General features: G+C 36.7%; 1 protein-coding gene across 1 annotated transcript in view; it reads left to right on the top strand.

The window, feature by feature from the left end:
• Nucleotides 1–20133, top strand: part of PRRC2C (proline rich coiled-coil 2C) — a 95779-nt gene that overhangs the window by 31324 nt on the left and 44322 nt on the right. Inside the window, 9 exon segments of the mRNA XM_045452936.1 lie at nucleotides 502–725; nucleotides 4262–4344; nucleotides 5001–5134; nucleotides 5215–5302; nucleotides 6587–6731; nucleotides 8495–8548; nucleotides 12894–13515; nucleotides 18900–19069; nucleotides 19527–19785. Coding sequence (XP_045308892.1) covers nucleotides 502–725; nucleotides 4262–4344; nucleotides 5001–5134; nucleotides 5215–5302; nucleotides 6587–6731; nucleotides 8495–8548; nucleotides 12894–13515; nucleotides 18900–19069; nucleotides 19527–19785 — 1779 coding nt within the window.

Raw genomic sequence — 20133 nt, 5'->3', positions numbered from 1 at the left:
GAGGCTACCTACCAAACACTGTAGTCACTGAGTTCCTTGGGCACATGTAACTAGCCATAGTAGACTGAAAACAAATTTGAGCATTACTCTAACTATAGAACTCCCCTTCCCTCAGGGCACCTCAGATCCAACAATGATTTTAATCTCTATCTCACATATCTGTAAAGCTTAATAGAGAAGTTCTAGTATTTTCTTCCCCATCCCCAGTATTTGCTTTTGATGGCACCTTCTGAGGTACATCTGCTCTGCTTTGGAAGCCACTGTTTTTGAATACTAAACACCTTGAAAGCATTAGGGCCTAGATTAGATTTTCACTGCTCTTTTAGTGTGTCTTGTTACTTTATTAAATTTAGAAGTGTGCCTATTTTGATTTCACTGTGTTCCATTTTCAGGTTTTTTTCTTATTCCTTTTTTTTTTTTTCCTTTTAATTTCGGTGCTGAATTCCAAAGTGTTGTTTGTTTCTTTGTTCTAATTGAATTTCTTATCTCTCTCCATACCAGATGTTGCTTGTTGGAGAGATGGTGGGAAGTCTGCTGGCTCACCTTTAACATCTGACCAAGATGAAAAGCCCTCTGGGCAGGATGAAAGCACAGCTGGAACATCAGAACAAAGTGACATCCTCAAAGTGGTGGAAAAGAGGATAGCTTGTGGCCCTCCACAGGCTAAACTGAACGGGCAGCAGCCTGCTCTGGCTTCCCAGTACAGGGCTATGATGCCTCCTTACGTAAGTATCGTCGAAGAAGCAGGCCATTAAATTAGAGGCTTTTGATCTGGGTTCCAAGGAGAGAATTAAAATGGGGGAAAGTTTTGGTTTTTATTTGCATTAACATCTAACTAAAATTTAGCGTTTTCCTTGATTTATGAATGCAGGAAATAAATCACGGAGGTATCAGGAGTACCCTAGTTTTTCTCGTTAATAGGGATCATAGGTATTTTCATATCACATCATATTGTTTTGGATATAGCAAAATAATTATACTCAGCCACACTTAAAGGTAGTTAGTAGGGGCACCTGGATGGCTCAGTCGGTTAAGCCTCTGGCTTCAGCTCAGGTCATGATCTCATGGTTAGGGAGATCGAGCCCTGCATCCGGCTGTGCCTTGATGCTGTGGAGCCTGTTTAGGATTCTCTTTCTCTCCCTCTCTCTGCCCCTTTCCCTCTCCACTCAAAATAAATAAATAAACTTAAAAAAAAAATAAGTTATTAGACCACATGGGTAGACTCACTGGTTATGTAATGAATCACATACATTACCATATCTCAGATTGGTTTTTTAAACATTGTAGTAACATTTTAGTATAATTGTTTTCTTTCATAGTACTCTGTGTTTTAGATAATGCTTTTCAAACATTTCTATGAGAAGAAGTTCATAGGATTTATCAGACTGCCTACGGTGTTTGTCCATGGCACAAAAAAGTTAATATGTGCTTTGTTCTAAAGTTTTTATTGGTAAACATACTTTATATTTTTTAACTTTTTATTATAGAATATTTTGAACATATGCAAAAACAAATAATAGTACAGTGACCCTCCCCCTTATTCCATACCTCCTGTCCATCTTAAGTATTTATCAACTTGTGGTCTGTTTCACCTATTTCCCACCACCTCAGATTACTGAAGCAAATTCCAGATACTTCATTTCATCTATGTGTATTTTATGTTGGATTTTAAAACAGAAAGACCAGGAGGAAAATCCACAATGGCACTATCACAACTAAAAAGAAAGTTTCTAAAAACATCGAGTCAGTGTTCTAATTTCCCTGATTGTCTTATAATTACGATCTAGATAACATCTGTTCTTTGAAATTGGTTGATATTTTTCTTAGGAATCTTCTTATCTTTGGTTACTTCTTATCCTCCCTCTCTTAAGATTTTTTTTGGAGCTTATTTGTTACTATTTATTTGTTATCCTGTGGAGTTTTTATAGTCTGGATTCTGCCGATTCTATTTTTGTAGTTTTATTTAATATATACTTCTGATCCATATATTCCTATAAATTAAAATTTAGATTTGGTGCCTTTACACATTTGTTTGTTCTCAGCTTCCTATGAAATGTTATGGCAGTTTACATGTGCCCAAGTAAATAAACTAACATTTTTCAGGGGACCATTAGTCTCAAAAAGAATAATAGTCTGGTTTTTACATTTATTATTTTATATATATATAAAATGTTGGTTTATTTTTGAGAGAGACAGCGCAAGCAGGGGAGGAGCGGAGAGAGAGGGAGACACAAAATCTGAAACAGGCTCCAGGCTCTGAGCTGTCAGCATAGAGCCCGATGCAGGGCTTGAACTCACAAACTATGAGATCATGACCTGAGCCGAAGTCGGACACTTAACCAACTGAGCCACCTAGGCACCCTATATTTATTTTTATTATGACTTAATTCCTAAGTATTCATGTGCTAAGTATCCATATTTGTTCATATTTTCTGATTCTTTGTATTATGTAACCATTCTAGGAATGTCTAAATACAATTGCTTGTTAAATTAGTTTTTAATTTGCATGCATGATAAAAATGAGTCTCATATGCTGACCTGGCCTTGAAAAATTATTTACACCAGGCTACTTGTCTCCTGTAGTTTGTAAATTCTGCTTCCAGAGACCCCTGAATTTTCCGGCATGGGGGTAGAATGGGAGAAGGGAAAGTAAAAGGGGAGAGCATGTGGCCTTTGTGCCCAGTTTCATCAACCATTTTGTTTGAATAATGTCTTCCACTAATTAACAAAAACAAAAAGCTTTTAAAACCATAACTATAGGGGTGCCTGGGTGGCTCAGTTGTTTAAGCGTCCCAACTTCAAATCAGGTCATCATGTCGCAGTTCGTGAGTTCAAGCCCCACATCAGGCTCTGTGCTTACAGCTTGGAGCCTGGAGCCTGATTTGAGTTCGTTCTCTCTCTCTCTCTCTCTCTCTCTCTCTCTCTCTCTCTCTGCCCCTCCTTGCTTGTGCGTGCGCATGCTCGCTCCATCCCTCTCTCTCTCTCTCTCTCTCTCTCAAAAATAAACATTAAAAATAATTACTATATATTGAGAATTTAAAGATTGTTTATACAATTAATTTTGTGGCAAATTCCTAAATTTTAAACATTTAATACCACATGAAATTAATCTCTATGCCTAATTAGCAGAAGAGAGATCTAATAAAACTTTACCTATGAACATTTGCCTCCAGCAGTGTTTTCACTAACTTCAGTACAGGATGATGTAACTGAAAATTCTCCAGAGTATTCCCCAGACAAGAAGCTTTCCACTTGAGCTTCAGCTGCTGTGCTTAACTTAATTAACTTTGCTCTAACCCTACTTAGAAATTTCTTCTTTGGACAACATGATCATATAAACATAGCCTTTCTTCAAGTAATTTCTGCACCTTTTTTTTTTTTTTTTTTTAAGAAAAGCTAATATGTCTCAGAATATAGATTATATATTTTAAGGTAATACAGTCTGTTTGCCTGCCTCTCTCTTTATCTCTCTTCCTCTTTTCTTTCTTATAAATATTTTGACCTGGTTATAAGCACCCCTTGACATCTTATCTTCCTTTTCATATCATAAGATAAATCCCTCATGATGTATCTTCATAATCTATCTTATAACTTTTCCTAAACTTAGCTTTCAAATCCAAGTTCCCATAGAGAGCATCATCTTTGGGCCTCAGTTTGTGATGACTATCTATATAATAACTTAAATCAAAATTCACCTATGTCCTACCTATAGAAAATCTCCCAAGTAGCTCCCTACCCACCTCCTCCCTTACTCTCTTGGGTTGTGGATGATATTTTTATCTGAACGGAGTTTCCCTTTACCAAGAAATCTGCCTTCAATAAATCTACTCCTCCATTGCAGTGAAGTCTCACATTGTTTCCTTTCAAATATTTCAACTTGGTTAAGGCTTTGCAATTCTCTGGAGTGCATGCATGTTGTCTTTTTAGGTTTTTTGTGTCAGTATATAATTATTTATGTAATTTTGTTAATGGGATAACAGAAGCTCTTTGTAGGATATGTCCCTAGGTATTACCTTTATTTGTAAAGCCTTGGTGCAAGCAGTAGTCTTACAGATGGCTTATTGTTAAGGGTGAATGATGATTTATATACTAGCTGATAAAACTGATTTTTCACAGTATAGTTTATTTTAACCTTTCTTTCTATAAATTATAATCTCTGGTTTAGGTAGAGTGATCTTTATGTATATGTACGTATCTTTATGTACACACACATATATATAACTTGTTTAAAAAATTTATCAATTTTGTTTCCTTCATACAGATGTTTCAGCAGTATCCGAGGATGGCTTATCCTCCTCTTCATGGTCCTCTGAGGTTTCCGCCTTCTTTATCTGAAACGAACAAGTAAGGCTATTAAATGATTAAAGTTGCCAAGGCACATACGCTCATTAAGATTTTCTGTAGTTTGAGTGAGTTGTGATGATTGATTCATTATTTTGATCTCACAGTACAATTTCCAGGAACAAATAATTGACCTTTATAAGACAGAACACAAATGCTTTATTCTTCTAAAACGTTAATTGACATAAGATTCTGAAAACTGGAAATCATCACAAAGATGTGACACTTACATTTATCCCTTTTTCTTTCCATGATATTAATGACCTCCCATTTTCTCCACCCCCCTTTTTTTGCCAAGCGTAAGACTTGAGCATTTTTCTTAATGATGATTTTTCTTAAAATTCTTCATTTTGATATTAGTGTGTCTTAGCCATATTATTCTTTAACATATTTATTGTTTTTTGAATATTTTTGGTGATAAAAAGCCCACTGTCTAATATTAAATACTTACAAAAAAACTGTATCAAATATTGTCCTAAATTTACATATATACATTAGAAATTTCTCATACACATGCCCGGTGCAAAATATTTTGTGTATATCATGGTGTGGAAAACATTAATGTTGAATTAAAATGAAATTCCAGTCTTTTCATATTTACCTAATTTAGAAGCATTAAAACTTTGTATCCTTTCCCCTCATCACCTTTTGTTCATTAGAGGCCTTCGAGGAAGGGGCCCGCCTCCTTCATGGGCCTCTGAGCCTGAACGCCCCTCCATCCTTAGTGCATCAGAACTAAAGGAGCTTGATAAATTTGATAACCTCGATGCTGAAGCTGATGAAGGTTGGGCAGGTAAGAGGCAAAATTAATTAAGCATTTTTAGTTTTTAGATGTTTTTAAACAGTCAGTCTAAGTTTTCTTTAATTTAATAGGTGCTCAGATGGAAGTAGATTATACAGAACAGCTGAATTTCAGCGATGACGATGAGCAAGGAAGTAGTAGCCCTAAAGAAAATAGCAGGTAAGCTGTTGTGATACCTTCCGCAAGCAACAGTATGAATTCATTGATACAACATCCATTCACGCAGAGAGGCTTCATTAATAGGTATTTATTCTTTTTGTATAAGTTTTCTACATTTTACTCCAAGAATATACTGACTGGGAAGGTGACTAACAAGCCAAAAAATTTTTTTAAAGTACAGCTAATGAAGGAATTAAACTTTGATGTTTCTAAATAAAATACATATTTAGAAAAAAAAGATGTTTAGTCGGAGGTACTTAGAAAGACAGCATCAGGGACCATTTCCAACTTGTTACTTGCTTGAACTGATTCATATTTCCAGAATTGGAGAAAAATAATTTGGGTTACTACAGCTGCTTTAATCAAGTCTTTGATTTTTTTTTTTTTTTTTTTTTAATTTCAAGCAGCATTTCAGTTTAGACAATGAGAGCTTTTACTCTCTTCTCTAACATAGGGGCATCACAGTCAGAAATATATGGGTTATGTAACATAAAAATCAGGCTCTTAAAATATAAGGAGCTTGCATGCACATGTTGGTATAGTTTTTTGGCCATGGCATTATGATACACTCCTGTTTCATGATCAGTTGTGAGCTGCCTGGAACTTGTGATTTTAAAAAATGCCATAGTTTGACTTATCTCTTTCATTAAATCAGAGTAAACTAGAATACAGGTATTAATTAATTATAATATTTTTTGGTTACATTTATTTTTTTTTTTTAATTAAAAAAAAAAATGTTTATTTTGAGAGAGAGAGACATGGAGACACAGAATCTGAAGCAGGCTCCAGGCTCTGAGCTGTCAGCATAGAGCTGGACACAAGGCCCAGACTCACAAACTGAGAGATCATGACCTGAGCCAAAGTCGGACCCTTAACCAACTGAGCCACCCAGCCACCCCTGTTTGGTTGCATTTAGATGAGAGAGACTTTTGGGGTGGAGGTGATAGAAAATGGTGGGATTATAATTCATTTGCCAGGTTATATTTCAAGTTGTACGTGCATATTTGACAACTACTCTACTGTACTTTATACCTTGTGGTGATAAACTGGGCAAGCCCAGTTACTAACACATTAGAGATCTATTAAAGATACACGGTGTATGTTTACGGATTGAATGAATTAGCACCACCAGGTCACAAAACGATCTCATTTCTTTGATATACTCCCCCTGTCTCACACTAAAACCATAGGAAACCGTCTTTTTTATATAGATAAAATGCTTTTACTTATGGTATAGTCTATCCACTTAACTTTTTTATTTCATCTGGATTTTTGATTCCTCAGTGAGGATCAAGGTTCAAAAGCCTCTGAAAACACTGAAAACCGAAAAGAAGCAGATGAAGCTTGCAACACTAAATCGTCTTCTCAGATACCTGCCCAGCCGTCAGTATCAAAAGGTCCCTACGGGAAGGGACCCTCATTTAATCAGGTTTGTTGAACTCAGGATCCTTGTCACTGCATATGCTTTGGTTGAATTAATCTTGTAATTATGAAGTTGGAAGAAGAATTAGGAAAAGGAAACTAACTATATTTTGTCTTGAATAGTTTAGATCTAAACCATAATTTTTTTGCATTTTAACAGGAATTGTCAATATAGTAGCTAAAATTATCAAGTAGAAACTAAAGTTTAACTTCTTTTCCCTTATAACAGCTTGGCCATATCAAAGTGGAGGGATAAACTGTTTTTCCAAACTAACATTGCTAAGTGCTTTATGCTTTACTAAATACTTGGTAAATCCTAGTCAGTATTCATGTGAAATAGTATGCGGAATAGGGAAATAACACATAAGGAGTAGAGAATTCTATTAAGTGTGAGTCATTTTGAAGAACATTGTTAAAGGAAATATGTGGGTAAACAGATCCCACTTGATCCTACTTCGAGACATAGCAAAAAATGCATTGTAAGCTGGGAATAATAAAGGGCTATCATCCAGAGAGTCACTTAACTCATAATGTACTCAGCATGTATTTGTTGAATTCATATGCAACCTATGGAGGATCTGGTCCCGTCAAGGAGGTAGAAGTAGGTAGTTAACAGTCTCTGTAAAACAAAGAGAAAAGACATCAGACATTGGTTGCAATACAGTGTGATAAGTGGCATGACAGTGTACATAATGAGCTCTTAGAGAATTCTCTGGAAAAGATTTTGCAGAAGACTTGGTACTTGAAGTGAGAATTAGCCAGTAAACAAAGGGAAGAGAGACATTTCAAGCAATGGTAACATGTTCAGAGTAAAGGAGCATGAGAAAGCTTGGCACATTCTAGAAGTCCCCAGTAATTTGATACAGGAGGGGAGTTGGAGAGCTGTGTAACAGTTGATAAGTGTATGCTATACAAGGAAGCTTGAATTTTATTCTGCTTTAAATTAATTAGTTACAATTTTAATGTACATCCAACTTAGCATATAGTGCAACAGTGATTTTAGGAGTAGATTCCAGTGATTCATCCCCTGTGTATAACCAGTGCTCATCCCAACAGGTGTCTTTCTTAATGCCCCTTACCCATTTAGCCTGTCCTCCTGAATTTGATTCTTAAGGCAGTGGTTAGCCATTGGGGAGTAAATTTGTGAATTCTTAAAAAGGATTTTTCAAGTTTTTTTTTGTTCTGTTTCTAATAAAATTTGTGTTTTGTGTGATTTTTAACTTACTGGCTTAACATGGAGAGTGATAGTTGTAAGAATAGAGGAATGTCCTATGCCATATCTTGATGTCTTGATGTTTTGTGTGTGTTTGTGACACTGATGCATGTATTAGCAAGTGAATAGTCTGTGTATCATATTTAGTTCTGATATGTTTTAGATGTTTCTTTTCTTTAGGTAAATCGCATACATTTAGTTTGTCATTAGGAAAAAAATTCAGAAAAAGAAAAGGGCTAACATAAATAAAGTGATAAAATTGGAGGCATACTTCATAGCCACATCATTTGTGGTAGAATTTTAGAATTTATACACTAAAATTCTTCTTTCTGCAAAGTTCATTTGAGGTTCTAATCATATTAAAGTGGCAAAGTGATTTTATAGAATATAAAGTTATTTTTCAGTGAGTAGTGTATTTTTATTGAAAAAGAGAAAAGGATGAAAATGGCTTACTTTTTGCAATCTTGTAGTCCTGAAAAAATTGAGTATGTTCAGAAATATTTCCAGTAGATCTCTTTTATCTGATTAGTTTGTAATTGTCCTCTTCTTTATAATAGGAACGTGGACCGTCTTCACACCTGCCGCCACCTCCAAAATTGCTTGCACAACAGGTAATCTTAAACTCTTCTTAATGGTCTGTATGAATTATTTGATTTTACTTATTTTAATGGTAAGATTTCAGTGTATGTTTCTTATGTATAACTTTTATGAAACAGTTACAGATTTTACCTTGTTAGCTCTCACCGTATCTTCTTCCTCTTTTTTCCGCTACTCTTCATTCTCAACTAATAAACATGCTCCTAATTTCACTAAGAAATGAGAAGCAACCATTTCCCTTTTCAGTGCCCTTCCTGTCCTCACTACTAAGCACAGCCCTTCTACTTGTTCCCTTGATCCCCTCTTCTGTCACTTACTGGTAATATTGTCTCTCATCTTAAAAAAACTGTTAAGAAAATCACCCATCCTTTGACTCTCACTGCCCTCCATCTCCTTGTAGTTTCTACCCCATTTCCCTGTTTTCCTTCATGGCAAAATTGTCTTAGTGAGTAATTTACACTTAATATCTTCACTTTCTCATTAACCCTTAACAGTCAAGCTTTTTCATCTATCGCTATACCTTTGAAACTATTATTTTGAAGGTCGGTAATGATTTCCATCTTGCTGAATCCACTTCTCTTGTCTTCATTTTACTTAATCTCCGTAGCTCTTGACAAGGTTAACCTCTCCGTCCTTCTTGAAAGACTTTTTTTTTTTTTAAACTTTTGAGCCATCACACTATTTTGTTCTCTTCAATTTGTATTTCTTCTGGGCCTTTAGTACCTTTGGGTGTTGGAGGGTTAAGGGCTGTGTTCTCATTCCTTTCTCTAGCCATATCCTTTCCCTGGGGGATCTCATCTATGTGCTGGTGGTACTCAGATACATGTATCTATAGTCCTTAAAGCTCTACCCTAACTTTAAGAATCATGTATTTAGTGATCAATTCAGCATCACCACTTGGATTTCTGATAGGTATGTCCAAACTGTAACAACTGTAATAACACCTCCCACCCCCATATACACGTACGGCCCTGCTTCTTCCCTGGGCCTCCCATCTTAGGTAATGGCATCATCATTTACCCATTTGCTCAGGTTGAAACCTAGAAGTCACTCACAAATCGTCTTTCTTCTTTATCATACATCCAGCCTATATGTATCAGCAAATTATGGCATCCCTATCTTTGGAATATATTCCTACACTGAGTACTCACTACCGTCTGTTATATTTCATTTGAACTACCACAGTAGGTTCCTAATAGGTCTTATTTTCCACTCCTGTTGCCTGCTTACCTGCCACCCCCATCCTAAATTCTATAGTAGATATAATCCTTGAAAACTATATATGTTAGATCAGTGATTTCTTGCTTAGGTCCTTCCAGTGGTCTTTAAGGTCTCTGTCTACTCTCCTGATCTTACTTACTTTTCTCTCTGTTCTTGCCGCACACGGTTTATTGAAGCACCGAAAACATACATTTTATTTGCTGTTCCCTCTAACTAGAGGAATGTTTTCCAGAGGTTCTTCTTCTGACCAAAATCTTTGCGCAGGTGTGACCACTTTAGAGGCCTTCCGTGATCACCCTATGTGATAGGTATATCTACCACAACCGTCACCGTCATCTTCACCAGTCATTTTCCTTTGAACCACTGAATGCTCTTTATAGTATTTTCATATACACACAAGCTAAAACTAACCTCTAGAGGAAAATGTAGAAGAAAGTGTTTAAACTTGGGCCAACAAAGATGGTCTTAGATAAGATGCAGGATGCATGAATTAGAAAGAAAAAAATGTCAGACTTTGAAAAACATCTCTAAGACAATGAAAAAATATGTCCTACAAAGTATTAATAATACATTTGACCAAGAACGTGTACTGGGATATATTTAAAACAAAACAAAACCCTTTATAACTAATAATAAGACAAATAGCCCAACAAGATGATTCAAACGTTCACTTCACAAAACAAGATCTACAGATGGCCAATAGCCACATGAAAAGATGTTCAGTTTTTTTGGTTTTTTTGTTTTTTTTTTTCGTTTTGAGAGCGAGTGTGCAAGCAGGAGAGGGGCAAAGGAACAGAAAGAGAGACCGTCTTAAGAAGTCTCCACGCCCAACGCAGGGCTCGATCTTACAATCGTGAGATCATGACCTGAGCTGAAATCAAGGGTAGGATGCCTAACCAACTGAGCCACCCAGGCGCCTCAAGATGTTCAGTATCTTTTACCACCAGGGAAATGCAAATTAAAACCCCAGTGAGATTTTATTATGGATCCAAAATTTAAAAGGCTGGTGACATGAAATGTCGGTGAGGGTATAAAGCAGCTAGCACCCTCGTATGTTGCTGGCGGGGCTGTAAAACCTTGTAATCACTTTGAAAAACATTTTGATAGTATCTTATGTAGTGAAACACATACGTAACACGTGACTCTGGCAGATTCACTCCTTGGTATTTATCCAAGAGAAATGAAAACACATACATTTACACAAAGACTTAGGCATGAATGTCCATAGCTGTTTATTCATAGTTAAAAAGCTAGAAGCAGTCCACGTGTCCGTCCCACATGAAGTGATGTGCCTATGATGGAATACTGTCCAGCAATAGAATGGACCAAATTACTGATAGACACCTCAAAACTATCATCCTGAGCACAAGAAGCCAGACACAAAAGAAAATATAACTTGATATATCCGTATATATGAAACTCTAGGAAAGGTAAAACTGCTCTATGCTGCAAGAAGTAGACCAGTGGTTTTTTGGGGTCGGGCACTGTACTGACAGGAGTGAAGAAATGTTCTGTCTCTTTTTTTTTTTTAAGTGTTTATTTTATTTATTTTAATTTTTTAATGTTTGTTTATTTTTGAGAGAGCACAAGCAGGGGAGGGGCAGAGAGAGAGGGAGACGCAGAATCCGAAGCAGGCTCCAGGCTGTGAGTTGTCAGCACAGAGCCTGACGCGGGGCTCGAACTCACGAACTGTGAGATCATGACCTGAGCTGAAGTTGGACGCTCAACCCAGTGAGCCCCCCGAGGCGCCCCAGTGTTTATTTTTTAGAGAGTGTGTGTACAAGTGGGGGAGGGGCAGAGAGAGAGGGACAGAGGATCCGAAGCGGGCTCTATGCTGACAGCAAAGAGAGCCCAGTGTGAGGCTCGAACACTTAAACCGTGAGATCATGACCTGAGCTGAAGTCGGACACTTAACCAACTGAACCACCCATGCACCCCAGAAATGCTGTGTGTCTTGATCGGGACAGTAGTTACACAAGTGTATCATTTGTCCCTACTCCTCCGACCTGCATTTAAAATATGTGCCTCACATTTTATGTGAATTCTATTTCAATGAAGTTGCTTTTTAAAAAATGATTGTTCTTTAAGTTTACTGCATGAAGTAGGTACTTTTGTATAATTTTATGTTTGAAGCTTATCTCTGAGCTGGAGATGAAGTAACTAAACACCAGGAAGATAAAGTGGTTTGCCTAAGTCAGCACTGTTAGTAAATGATAGAGTCTGGATCATATTTTTTTATATAGCCCAGTGTTTTTGTCGTACTATTATTTTCTCGTTTGTGAGGATTCTGACTGGTTACATGGTTTTTAAGGTTTCTTTACCCTACTAGGTACTAAAATGAGTATTTTTAAGACAGTTTTTTTTTAGCTCCTTAATATTTCAGACCTTCAGGTGCTGTTTTTATTTTGCTTATTTCTGGATAGTTGCTGGCAGTGACTGTAGTGGTTTTAGAACACATCGATTGAAACGTAAATCATTAAAACATAAAAATCTCTCACGTGATCTCCCACATTTCACTATGGGTTCTAGGTATGCATTTCTAGATCTTTCAGTTTAAAGGTAGAAAATTCTATCTGTGCAGGCTGATTTCTAGGAATCTTCCCTCCTTTGACATGTCAGCAGTAGGGGGGGGTCTCCTTTTCTTCACCTAGCGTCTCTGGGTGTGTTTTTTCCCTGTAATGGTACCTTTATATTCTCAGGGCTCATGTGACACAGTTTTGCATCTTTATGGACTTTTCTCCCTCCGTAGGCATTCCATCTCTGACAGTTGGTGCTCTGAAAAGTGCTCACATTCTAAATTTCCTTTGTGTCTAAATTTAGATTTTGAAATTCATGTTGTGACAGCTTCTAATTTTATTCAACAAATTCTGAGTGAGCAGTAATGTCTGCCACAATAAATAGGTGCATGCGCAGTAAATGTTAGATGGCTAGATTAATTATTCTGGTCTTAGTTTGGGGAATTATCTGAATTTAATATTTTTCCCATGTTGCTTCTTGTTTGCATTTTAATGTGCGTGTCTTATCAGGAATAGTTGTGACATTTTGTGGAGTTTTTCCTGCCCCCTTCATGTCAGAAGTCCAGTGTTGGTCGGAAATAGATTTGTCATATTCACCTGATAATTTATCATAATGTTGCAGCATCCTCCTCCAGACCGACAGGCAGTACCTGGAAGACCAGGCCCTTTCCCCCCCAAGCAGCAAGTACCGGATGAAGATGAAATATGGAAGCAAAGAAGAAGACAGCAGTCAGAACTTTCTGCCGCAGTGGAACGTGCTCGGAAACGGCGCGAAGAGGAAGAGCGAAGAATGGAAGAGCAAAGGAAGGCAGCGTGTGCAGAGAAACTGAAACGGTTGGATGAAAAGCTTGGCATAGTGGACAAACAGCCATCTCCAGAGGAGATTAGAGAAAGGGAGCGAGAAAAAGAAAGAGAGCGCGAGAAAGAACTTGAAAAAGAACAGGAACGGGAGCGAGAGAAGGAGAGGGAAAAAGAAAGGGAGAGGCAACAGGAGAAGGAGAAAGAACTGGAGAGGGAGCAGGAAAAACAGAGAGAAATGGAAAAGGAAAGAAAGCAAGAAAAAGAGAAAGAACTGGAACGGCAGCAGGAAAAGGAAAAAGAACTGCAAAAGATCAAGGAACAGGAAAAAGAATGTGAGTCGGAGAAGAAAGAAAGGGACAAAGTGGAGGAGAAAATCGAACACAAAGAACCTACTTTAGAGCCTGTGGTAGAGAAACCAGAAAGTGAAAACACCTGTAGTAAAGGTATGCTAGTCTTGTTTGTTCTTATAGAAACTTACGAGGCTTCATATTACCTCTGGTGTGGATGTTTGTGTATTTTTTTTAAGTTTATTTATTTTGGAGACAGAATCCCAAGCAGGCTCCACACTGTCAGCTCAGAGCCTGGCATGGGACTTGAACTCATAAACATGGTCCGCAACTAAGAGTCAGATGTTTAACCACCTGAGCCACCCAGACACCCCTGTGTATTTTTAATACAGGTCTGTAATCCAGATGAGAGTGATTGAGTTTTTTTTTTAAATAGAAGTTGAATTGTATTGGATACTTTATTATCCTTTTTTCCTCAGTTTGTTTTATTATGGTAAAATATATGTAACATAAAATTTACCATCTTAACCATTTTTAGCTGTACAGTTTAGTGGTATTAAATACATTCATGGTGTTGTGCAGCCATCACCACCATCCATCCATCTCCAGAATTCTTTGCATCTTGTAAAACTGAAACCCTGTACTATTAAACAGCAGTTCCCTATTCACCTTTCTCTTCAGCCCCTGGCAACCCCTATTCTGATTTCTGTCTCTATGATGTTGACTGTTCTCAGTGCCTCAGATGCACAAAACCCTACAGTATTTGTCTTTTTTGTGATGGGCTTATTTCACTTAGCATAATGTCTTCAAGGTTCTTCCATATTAAAACTTGTTGCAGAATTTTCTTCCTCTTTAAGGCTATAATCTATTACCTATATATACCACATTTTGTTTATCTCTTTATCTGTTGATGGACACTTTGTTTGATCCCATATTTTACCTATTTTGAATACTCCTGTGAATATGAGTATACAAATACCTTGTTGAGACCCTGCTTTCATTTCTTTTGATTATATACTCAGAAGTGGAATTGCTGTATTATCTGGGAATTCTATTTTTAATTTTTGGAGGAACTACTATACTGTTTTTCACATCAAATGCACCATTTTATATTCCCACCAACAGTGTACAAGGGTTCCAGTTTCTCCATGTCCTTGCCAACATCTGTTACTTTCTGGGATTTTTTTGATAGTAGCCTTCTAATGAGTATGAGGTGGTATCTCATTGTAGTTTCGCCGTGCCTTTTCCCAGTTAGTGATGCCACGTATTATTATCTTTTCGTGTGTGTGTTGGCCAGTTGTATATCTTTGGAGAAATGTTCAAGTCATTTGTCCATTTTTGAATCAGATTGTTAAGTTTTAGGAGTTGGCTATACATTCTAGATGTTAATCCCTTATCAGATATGTGATATGGCAATATCATCTCCCTTTACATAGGTTGCCTTTTCACTCTGGATATTCTTTTCACGCAAAAACCTTTACAATTTTCATGAAATCCGTCTATTTTTTTGTTGTCTCTGCCTTTGGCGTGAAGTCTAAGAAGTCATGGCCAAATCTAATATGAAGCTTTTGCTGTGTTTTCTTCTAAGGGTTTTATAGCTTTGTCTTAAATTTACATCTTTGACCTATTTTGAGTTCAGTTTTGTACATTTTGTTAGGTAAGGGTACAGCTTTACTCATTTGCATGTGGATATTCAGTTTTCCCAGTACCATTTGCTGAAAAGACTATTCTTTCCCCCCATTGAATGGTCTTGGCAGCCTTTTCTAAAATCATTCAACCATGTATGCGATGGTTTATTTTGGGGTCTCAATTCTTTCCCATTGGCCTTTCTGCCTGACTTTATGCTAGTATCATACTGTTTTTACTATTGTATGCTTTTATTTTTATTTTATTTCAAAGAGAGAGAGAGAACATGTGAGCGGGAGAGAGGGGCAGAGGGAGGAAAGAGAAAATCTTAAGCAGGCTTCATGCTCAGGATGGAGTCCATCAAACCCATGACCCTGGGATCTTGACCTGAGCCAAAATCAAGAGTAAGACACTGGGGGCCCCTGGGTGGCTCAGTTGGTTAAGCATATGACACTTGATTTTAGCTCAGGTCATGATCTCACGATTTGTGGGGTTGAGCCCCATGTCATGCTGACAGCACAGAGCCTGCTTGGGATTCTCTCCCTCCCTCTGCCTTCCTCTCCCCTGCTCATGCTCACATGGGAGTGCTCTCTCTTTTCTCTCTTAAAATAAACAAACAAACATATAAAAAAGCAGTCAGACACTTACCTGACTGAGCCACCCAGGCACCCCTCTAGTATACTTTTAGATCCAGGTATGTGAGTGTTCCATCTTTGTTACCTTTTTTTTCATGATGGTTTTGGCTATCCTCGGTTCCCTGAGATTCTATGTGAATTTTAGGATGGGTGTTTCTACTTCTGTAAAGAATGCCATTAAGATTTTGAGAGTAGGTTGCTTTGGGTGGTATTGATAATGTTAACAATGTTAAGTCTTCCAATCTGTGAACATGGGATGTGTTTCCATTTATGTCTTCTTTAATTTCTTTAAGCAATATTTTGTAGTTTTCATTGTGCAAATCTTTCACCTCCATGCTTCATTCTTAAGCATTTTATATTTTTTGATGCTATTATAAATGGAATTGTTTTCGTAATTTCTTTTTTAGGTCATACGTTATTAGTATACTAGGGACTACAAAGTTTATGTTTTTAGGAATTTGTTCATTTCATCTTGGTTATCCTATTTTGGTATATAGCTGCCCATAATACTCTCATAATTCTTTCTGTTTCTGTACAATTGGTAGTAATGTCCCAGTTTCTATTTCTGATTTTAATAAGTTGAATCTTCCTAGTTAAAGGTTTATCAATTTTGTTGACCTTTTCAAAGAACCCACTATTTAGCTGCATTAATTTTCTCAATTTTTCTATTCTCATTGTTGTGGATGTCTGTGTTGATCCTTTATTTCCTTTCTTCTAGTAACCTTGTGTTTACTTTATTCTTATTGTCTTCCCTTACGTTGTAATGCTAGGTTTTGGATTGAAGATCTTTTTTTTAATGTAAGCATTTATACCGATCAATATCCCCCCTTTGCACCACTTTTGCCATGTCCTGTGTGCTTTGGTATGTTGTGGTTTTGTTTTCATTCATATCTTAAGTATTTTCTAATTTCCATTGTCATTTATTCTTCGACGTCTTAATTGATTAAGAGTGTGTTGTTTAGGGGCACTTGGCTGGCTCAGTTAGTAGAACATGGCAACTGTTTGTTGGTCTCAGGGTCATGAATTCGAGCCACATATTGGGCATGGAACCTACTTAAAAAAAAGTGTGTTGTCTAATTTCCACAAATTTGTGACTTTTCCTGTTTCACTTCTCTTTTTGATTTCTAACTTCATCTCATTGTAGTCAGAGAAAATACTTCATATGAGATTTATCATTTTAAGTCTTTCAACAGTTGATTGATTTGTGGCATAACATAGGGTCTATCTTGGAAAATGTCTTACGTGCACTTGAAAAGAATGTGTTGACTGTTAGAGTGTTATGTAGATCTGGTAGATCTGGTTGGTTTATTGTGTTTAGTCCTTGGTTTCCTAACTTGCCTTCTGTCTGGTTATTCTATTCATTATTGAGTGTCCAAATGTAAATGTAGAGCAGTCTGTTTATCCCTTCAACTATTTCAGTATTTTACTTCATATATTTTCATGGCCTGTTGTTAGAGACACACACATGTATTAAATATGTGTAAATATTTGTAATTGCTATATCTTGCTGCATTGAACCTTTGTATGTAATATCCTTTGTCTTGTAAAACTTATTTCAAAGCCAGTCTTGTCTGATACTAGTATAGCCACCTTGATCTTTTGGTTACTATTTCTGTGGAATATCTTTTTTCATACTTTCATTTTCAATCCCTTTTTGTCCTTGGATCTTAAGTGAGTTTCTTACAGATAACATATAGTTAGATCATGTATGTTTATCCTTTTTTGACAATCTCAGTCTTTTGATTGGAGTCCAATTCAGTCCATTTAAAGTAAATATTGATTAGAGGGGACTTATTTCTGACCTTTTGGTATTATTGGCTTTTTATATGCCTTCTTTCCATTTTTGCCCCTCCTTTTCTGTCATTTCATGTCTTTTGTGTTTAGTTGGTTTTATTGTATTGAAACATTTCGTTTCTTTATTTTTAAATATTTATTTTTGAGAGAGAGCGAGCGTGCATGCACATGTGCACACATACGCTCAGGGGAGGAGCAGAGAGAGAGGGAGATAGAGGATCTGAAGCAGGCTTTCCTAACAGCAGAGTGCCCAGTGCGGGGCATGAACTCTAGAATTGTGAGATTGTGACCTGATCTGAAGTCAGACACTTAACCAACTGAGCCACCCAGGCACCCCATCATTGGCATACTTTAATATTAATGGATGCTAAAAGAGAACAACCTCAGAGAATCTCATTAACAGATGATGAGAAAGGAGTATAGATTTGAAATAAGGAAATTCATATTTTAGTCCTTGTCCCGCCAGTGAATACATGTATTCACCCGATTGATTTAACTGTCAGTGAGGACTATACCGACACAAATTATTTATACTTTTCTTTTTAATCATTATTTAATGGCGTTTTTATTTTTATTCATATATATTCTCTGATGGCAATTTAATTTTTGCTAAGTTTTTCAGCGTGATGTACCCTTTTGGTTTTAAGCATTGAATCTACTTGGCTCTTTTTTTCTCTCCAATATTTTATTTTCCCTTTTACAACACTTAATGTCAAATGTATGCCAACAATAAAATGTGATTTGTGATTCTTTAGAGCATGATTTTTACACTGGCAAAATAAACTTTGTTTTAAAATTCATCCCTAGTTCTGTGAGAAAAGAATTCATAATGAACTTGGCTTTGTAATTGTGACAAATGGCATTCTCTAGAACAAATATGGCTCTGGTTTTCTTTAGAATGCAGAACTGTTATTTATTTAGTAAGTATGTGTATAGTTCTTTTTGGTATCATTCGTGATATATACTGTACATAGAATAATAATTTATATGTTTGAAGATAGCTGGTGATCACTCTGTTGTCAGACTTTGATTGGCTTCCTTTTTCCTAGTAGTCTGTTGATCAAAAAACTATTGTGTTGTTATTTAAGTTTAGGCCATTTGTGTTTTCACATAAGTCCTAGTGAGCCACAGGTAAATACTGACAGGATTGATATTTATTGAAACAATGGGAAATACGTCATATTTGAAATATTTTATTATCACAAAATATCAAATACAAATTTTTGCTTGGTAAAGCATTTGGGCCTGTTTTCTTTCTTAAGAATCTCTTTCTTATCTAGCTTTGAGGAAATGTAAGGTTTTGTTAACTTAATGTAAATCTCATTGATGGCTACCAGTATGAGAGTAGACGATAGTTTTCTGGACTGTTGAGGATGCTTTCTTCTTAACCTTTTTAATATATCAATCTAGTAATTTCACTCCAGCGCACACCTTTGTTAAGTCTCATAGATGAGTATAGTTATTTTTCACCTTTTCTTTGGACAGAGGATGACCCAGTTTTCATTAGACAAGACAGCAATCGCAGTGAAAAAGAGACCACACAAGTGGCACATGAAACAGAGCCAGAATCAGGGTCTCAGCCTCGGCCTGCTGTGTTATCTGGTTATTTTAAACAGTTTCAGAAGTCTTTACCGCCTCGATTCCAGCGACAGCAGGTAACAACAAAAACATTGTATCATGTATGTGTGATTGAAAAGGTTTATTGTTCAATACTCTGAGTATAACATGAAACCTAAAATACAAAAAGGACACAAATTTTCCCTGAAATTCTTTCCCTTTTTAATAAAGGTTTGTTGCTAATGGATATTACCGAAAACTTCTGTGTCATTTTCCCCCCTCTACTTCATTTATAGACCCCATCTTCCTTTCTAGGAAACAATTTCTGCAGTCTAATTAATGAGTGATTTCTTCCTTCCTGATTAATTTCTTAAGTTTAGGCAACGTGTCCTAACTTATCTTTGGTTCTTTTGTGTCACCACCTCCCTTTGTTAAATGTCTTTCGAATTCTTTTCCCTGAAGAATTCAAAAAAAGCCCATTATTTTCTGATATGATTGATTATACTAATTTATCACATGGACCTAAAATCTGGATTTGTGATCCTGCTTTTTCAGGAACAGATGAAACAGCAGCAGTGGCAGCAGCAGCAGCAGCAGCAGCAGCAAGGTGTCCTTCCACAGGCAGTCCCTTCACAGCCATCTAGCGGTGCGGTCCCTCCCCCACCACACAGACCTCTTTACCAGCCCATGCAGCCTCACCCTCAGCATTTGGCTTCTATGGGTTTTGACCCAAGGTGGCTCATGATGCAGTCATACATGGATCCTCGAATGATATCAGGTAGACCTGCTATGGATATTCCACCCATTCATCCTGGTAAGTTGAAATTGAGGTTGTCTCATGGCTCACTTGTAGCTCTGCGAGACCAAAGGTTTTCATCTTCCTCCCATTTGTACCCTTAATTCCTTTAAGAGGTATAATGGAGTAAGAATTTAAAATAGGGTGCCTAGATTTTTAATCAAAATTTCTGTAACTTTGCACACAGATGAGTTAAAGGCAGACACTGTAGCAACGGTGTGATAAGGCCAAGACACTAGTTATTTTCAGTTTTGTAAATATTATTTAAACATTTTTTGAGTCTTAAATCATGCTTTCTGTTATTTGCTAAATTGTTTTCATTCTTTTGAGTGCTTAAACATTTGAATTTTGTCATATATTCTGTAT

This window comes from Leopardus geoffroyi, chromosome C3 (assembly GCF_018350155.1).
Source record: "Leopardus geoffroyi isolate Oge1 chromosome C3, O.geoffroyi_Oge1_pat1.0, whole genome shotgun sequence".
Classification (NCBI taxonomy): domain Eukaryota; kingdom Metazoa; phylum Chordata; class Mammalia; order Carnivora; family Felidae; genus Leopardus; species Leopardus geoffroyi.
This window is presented reverse-complemented; position numbering and strand designations above follow the sequence as displayed.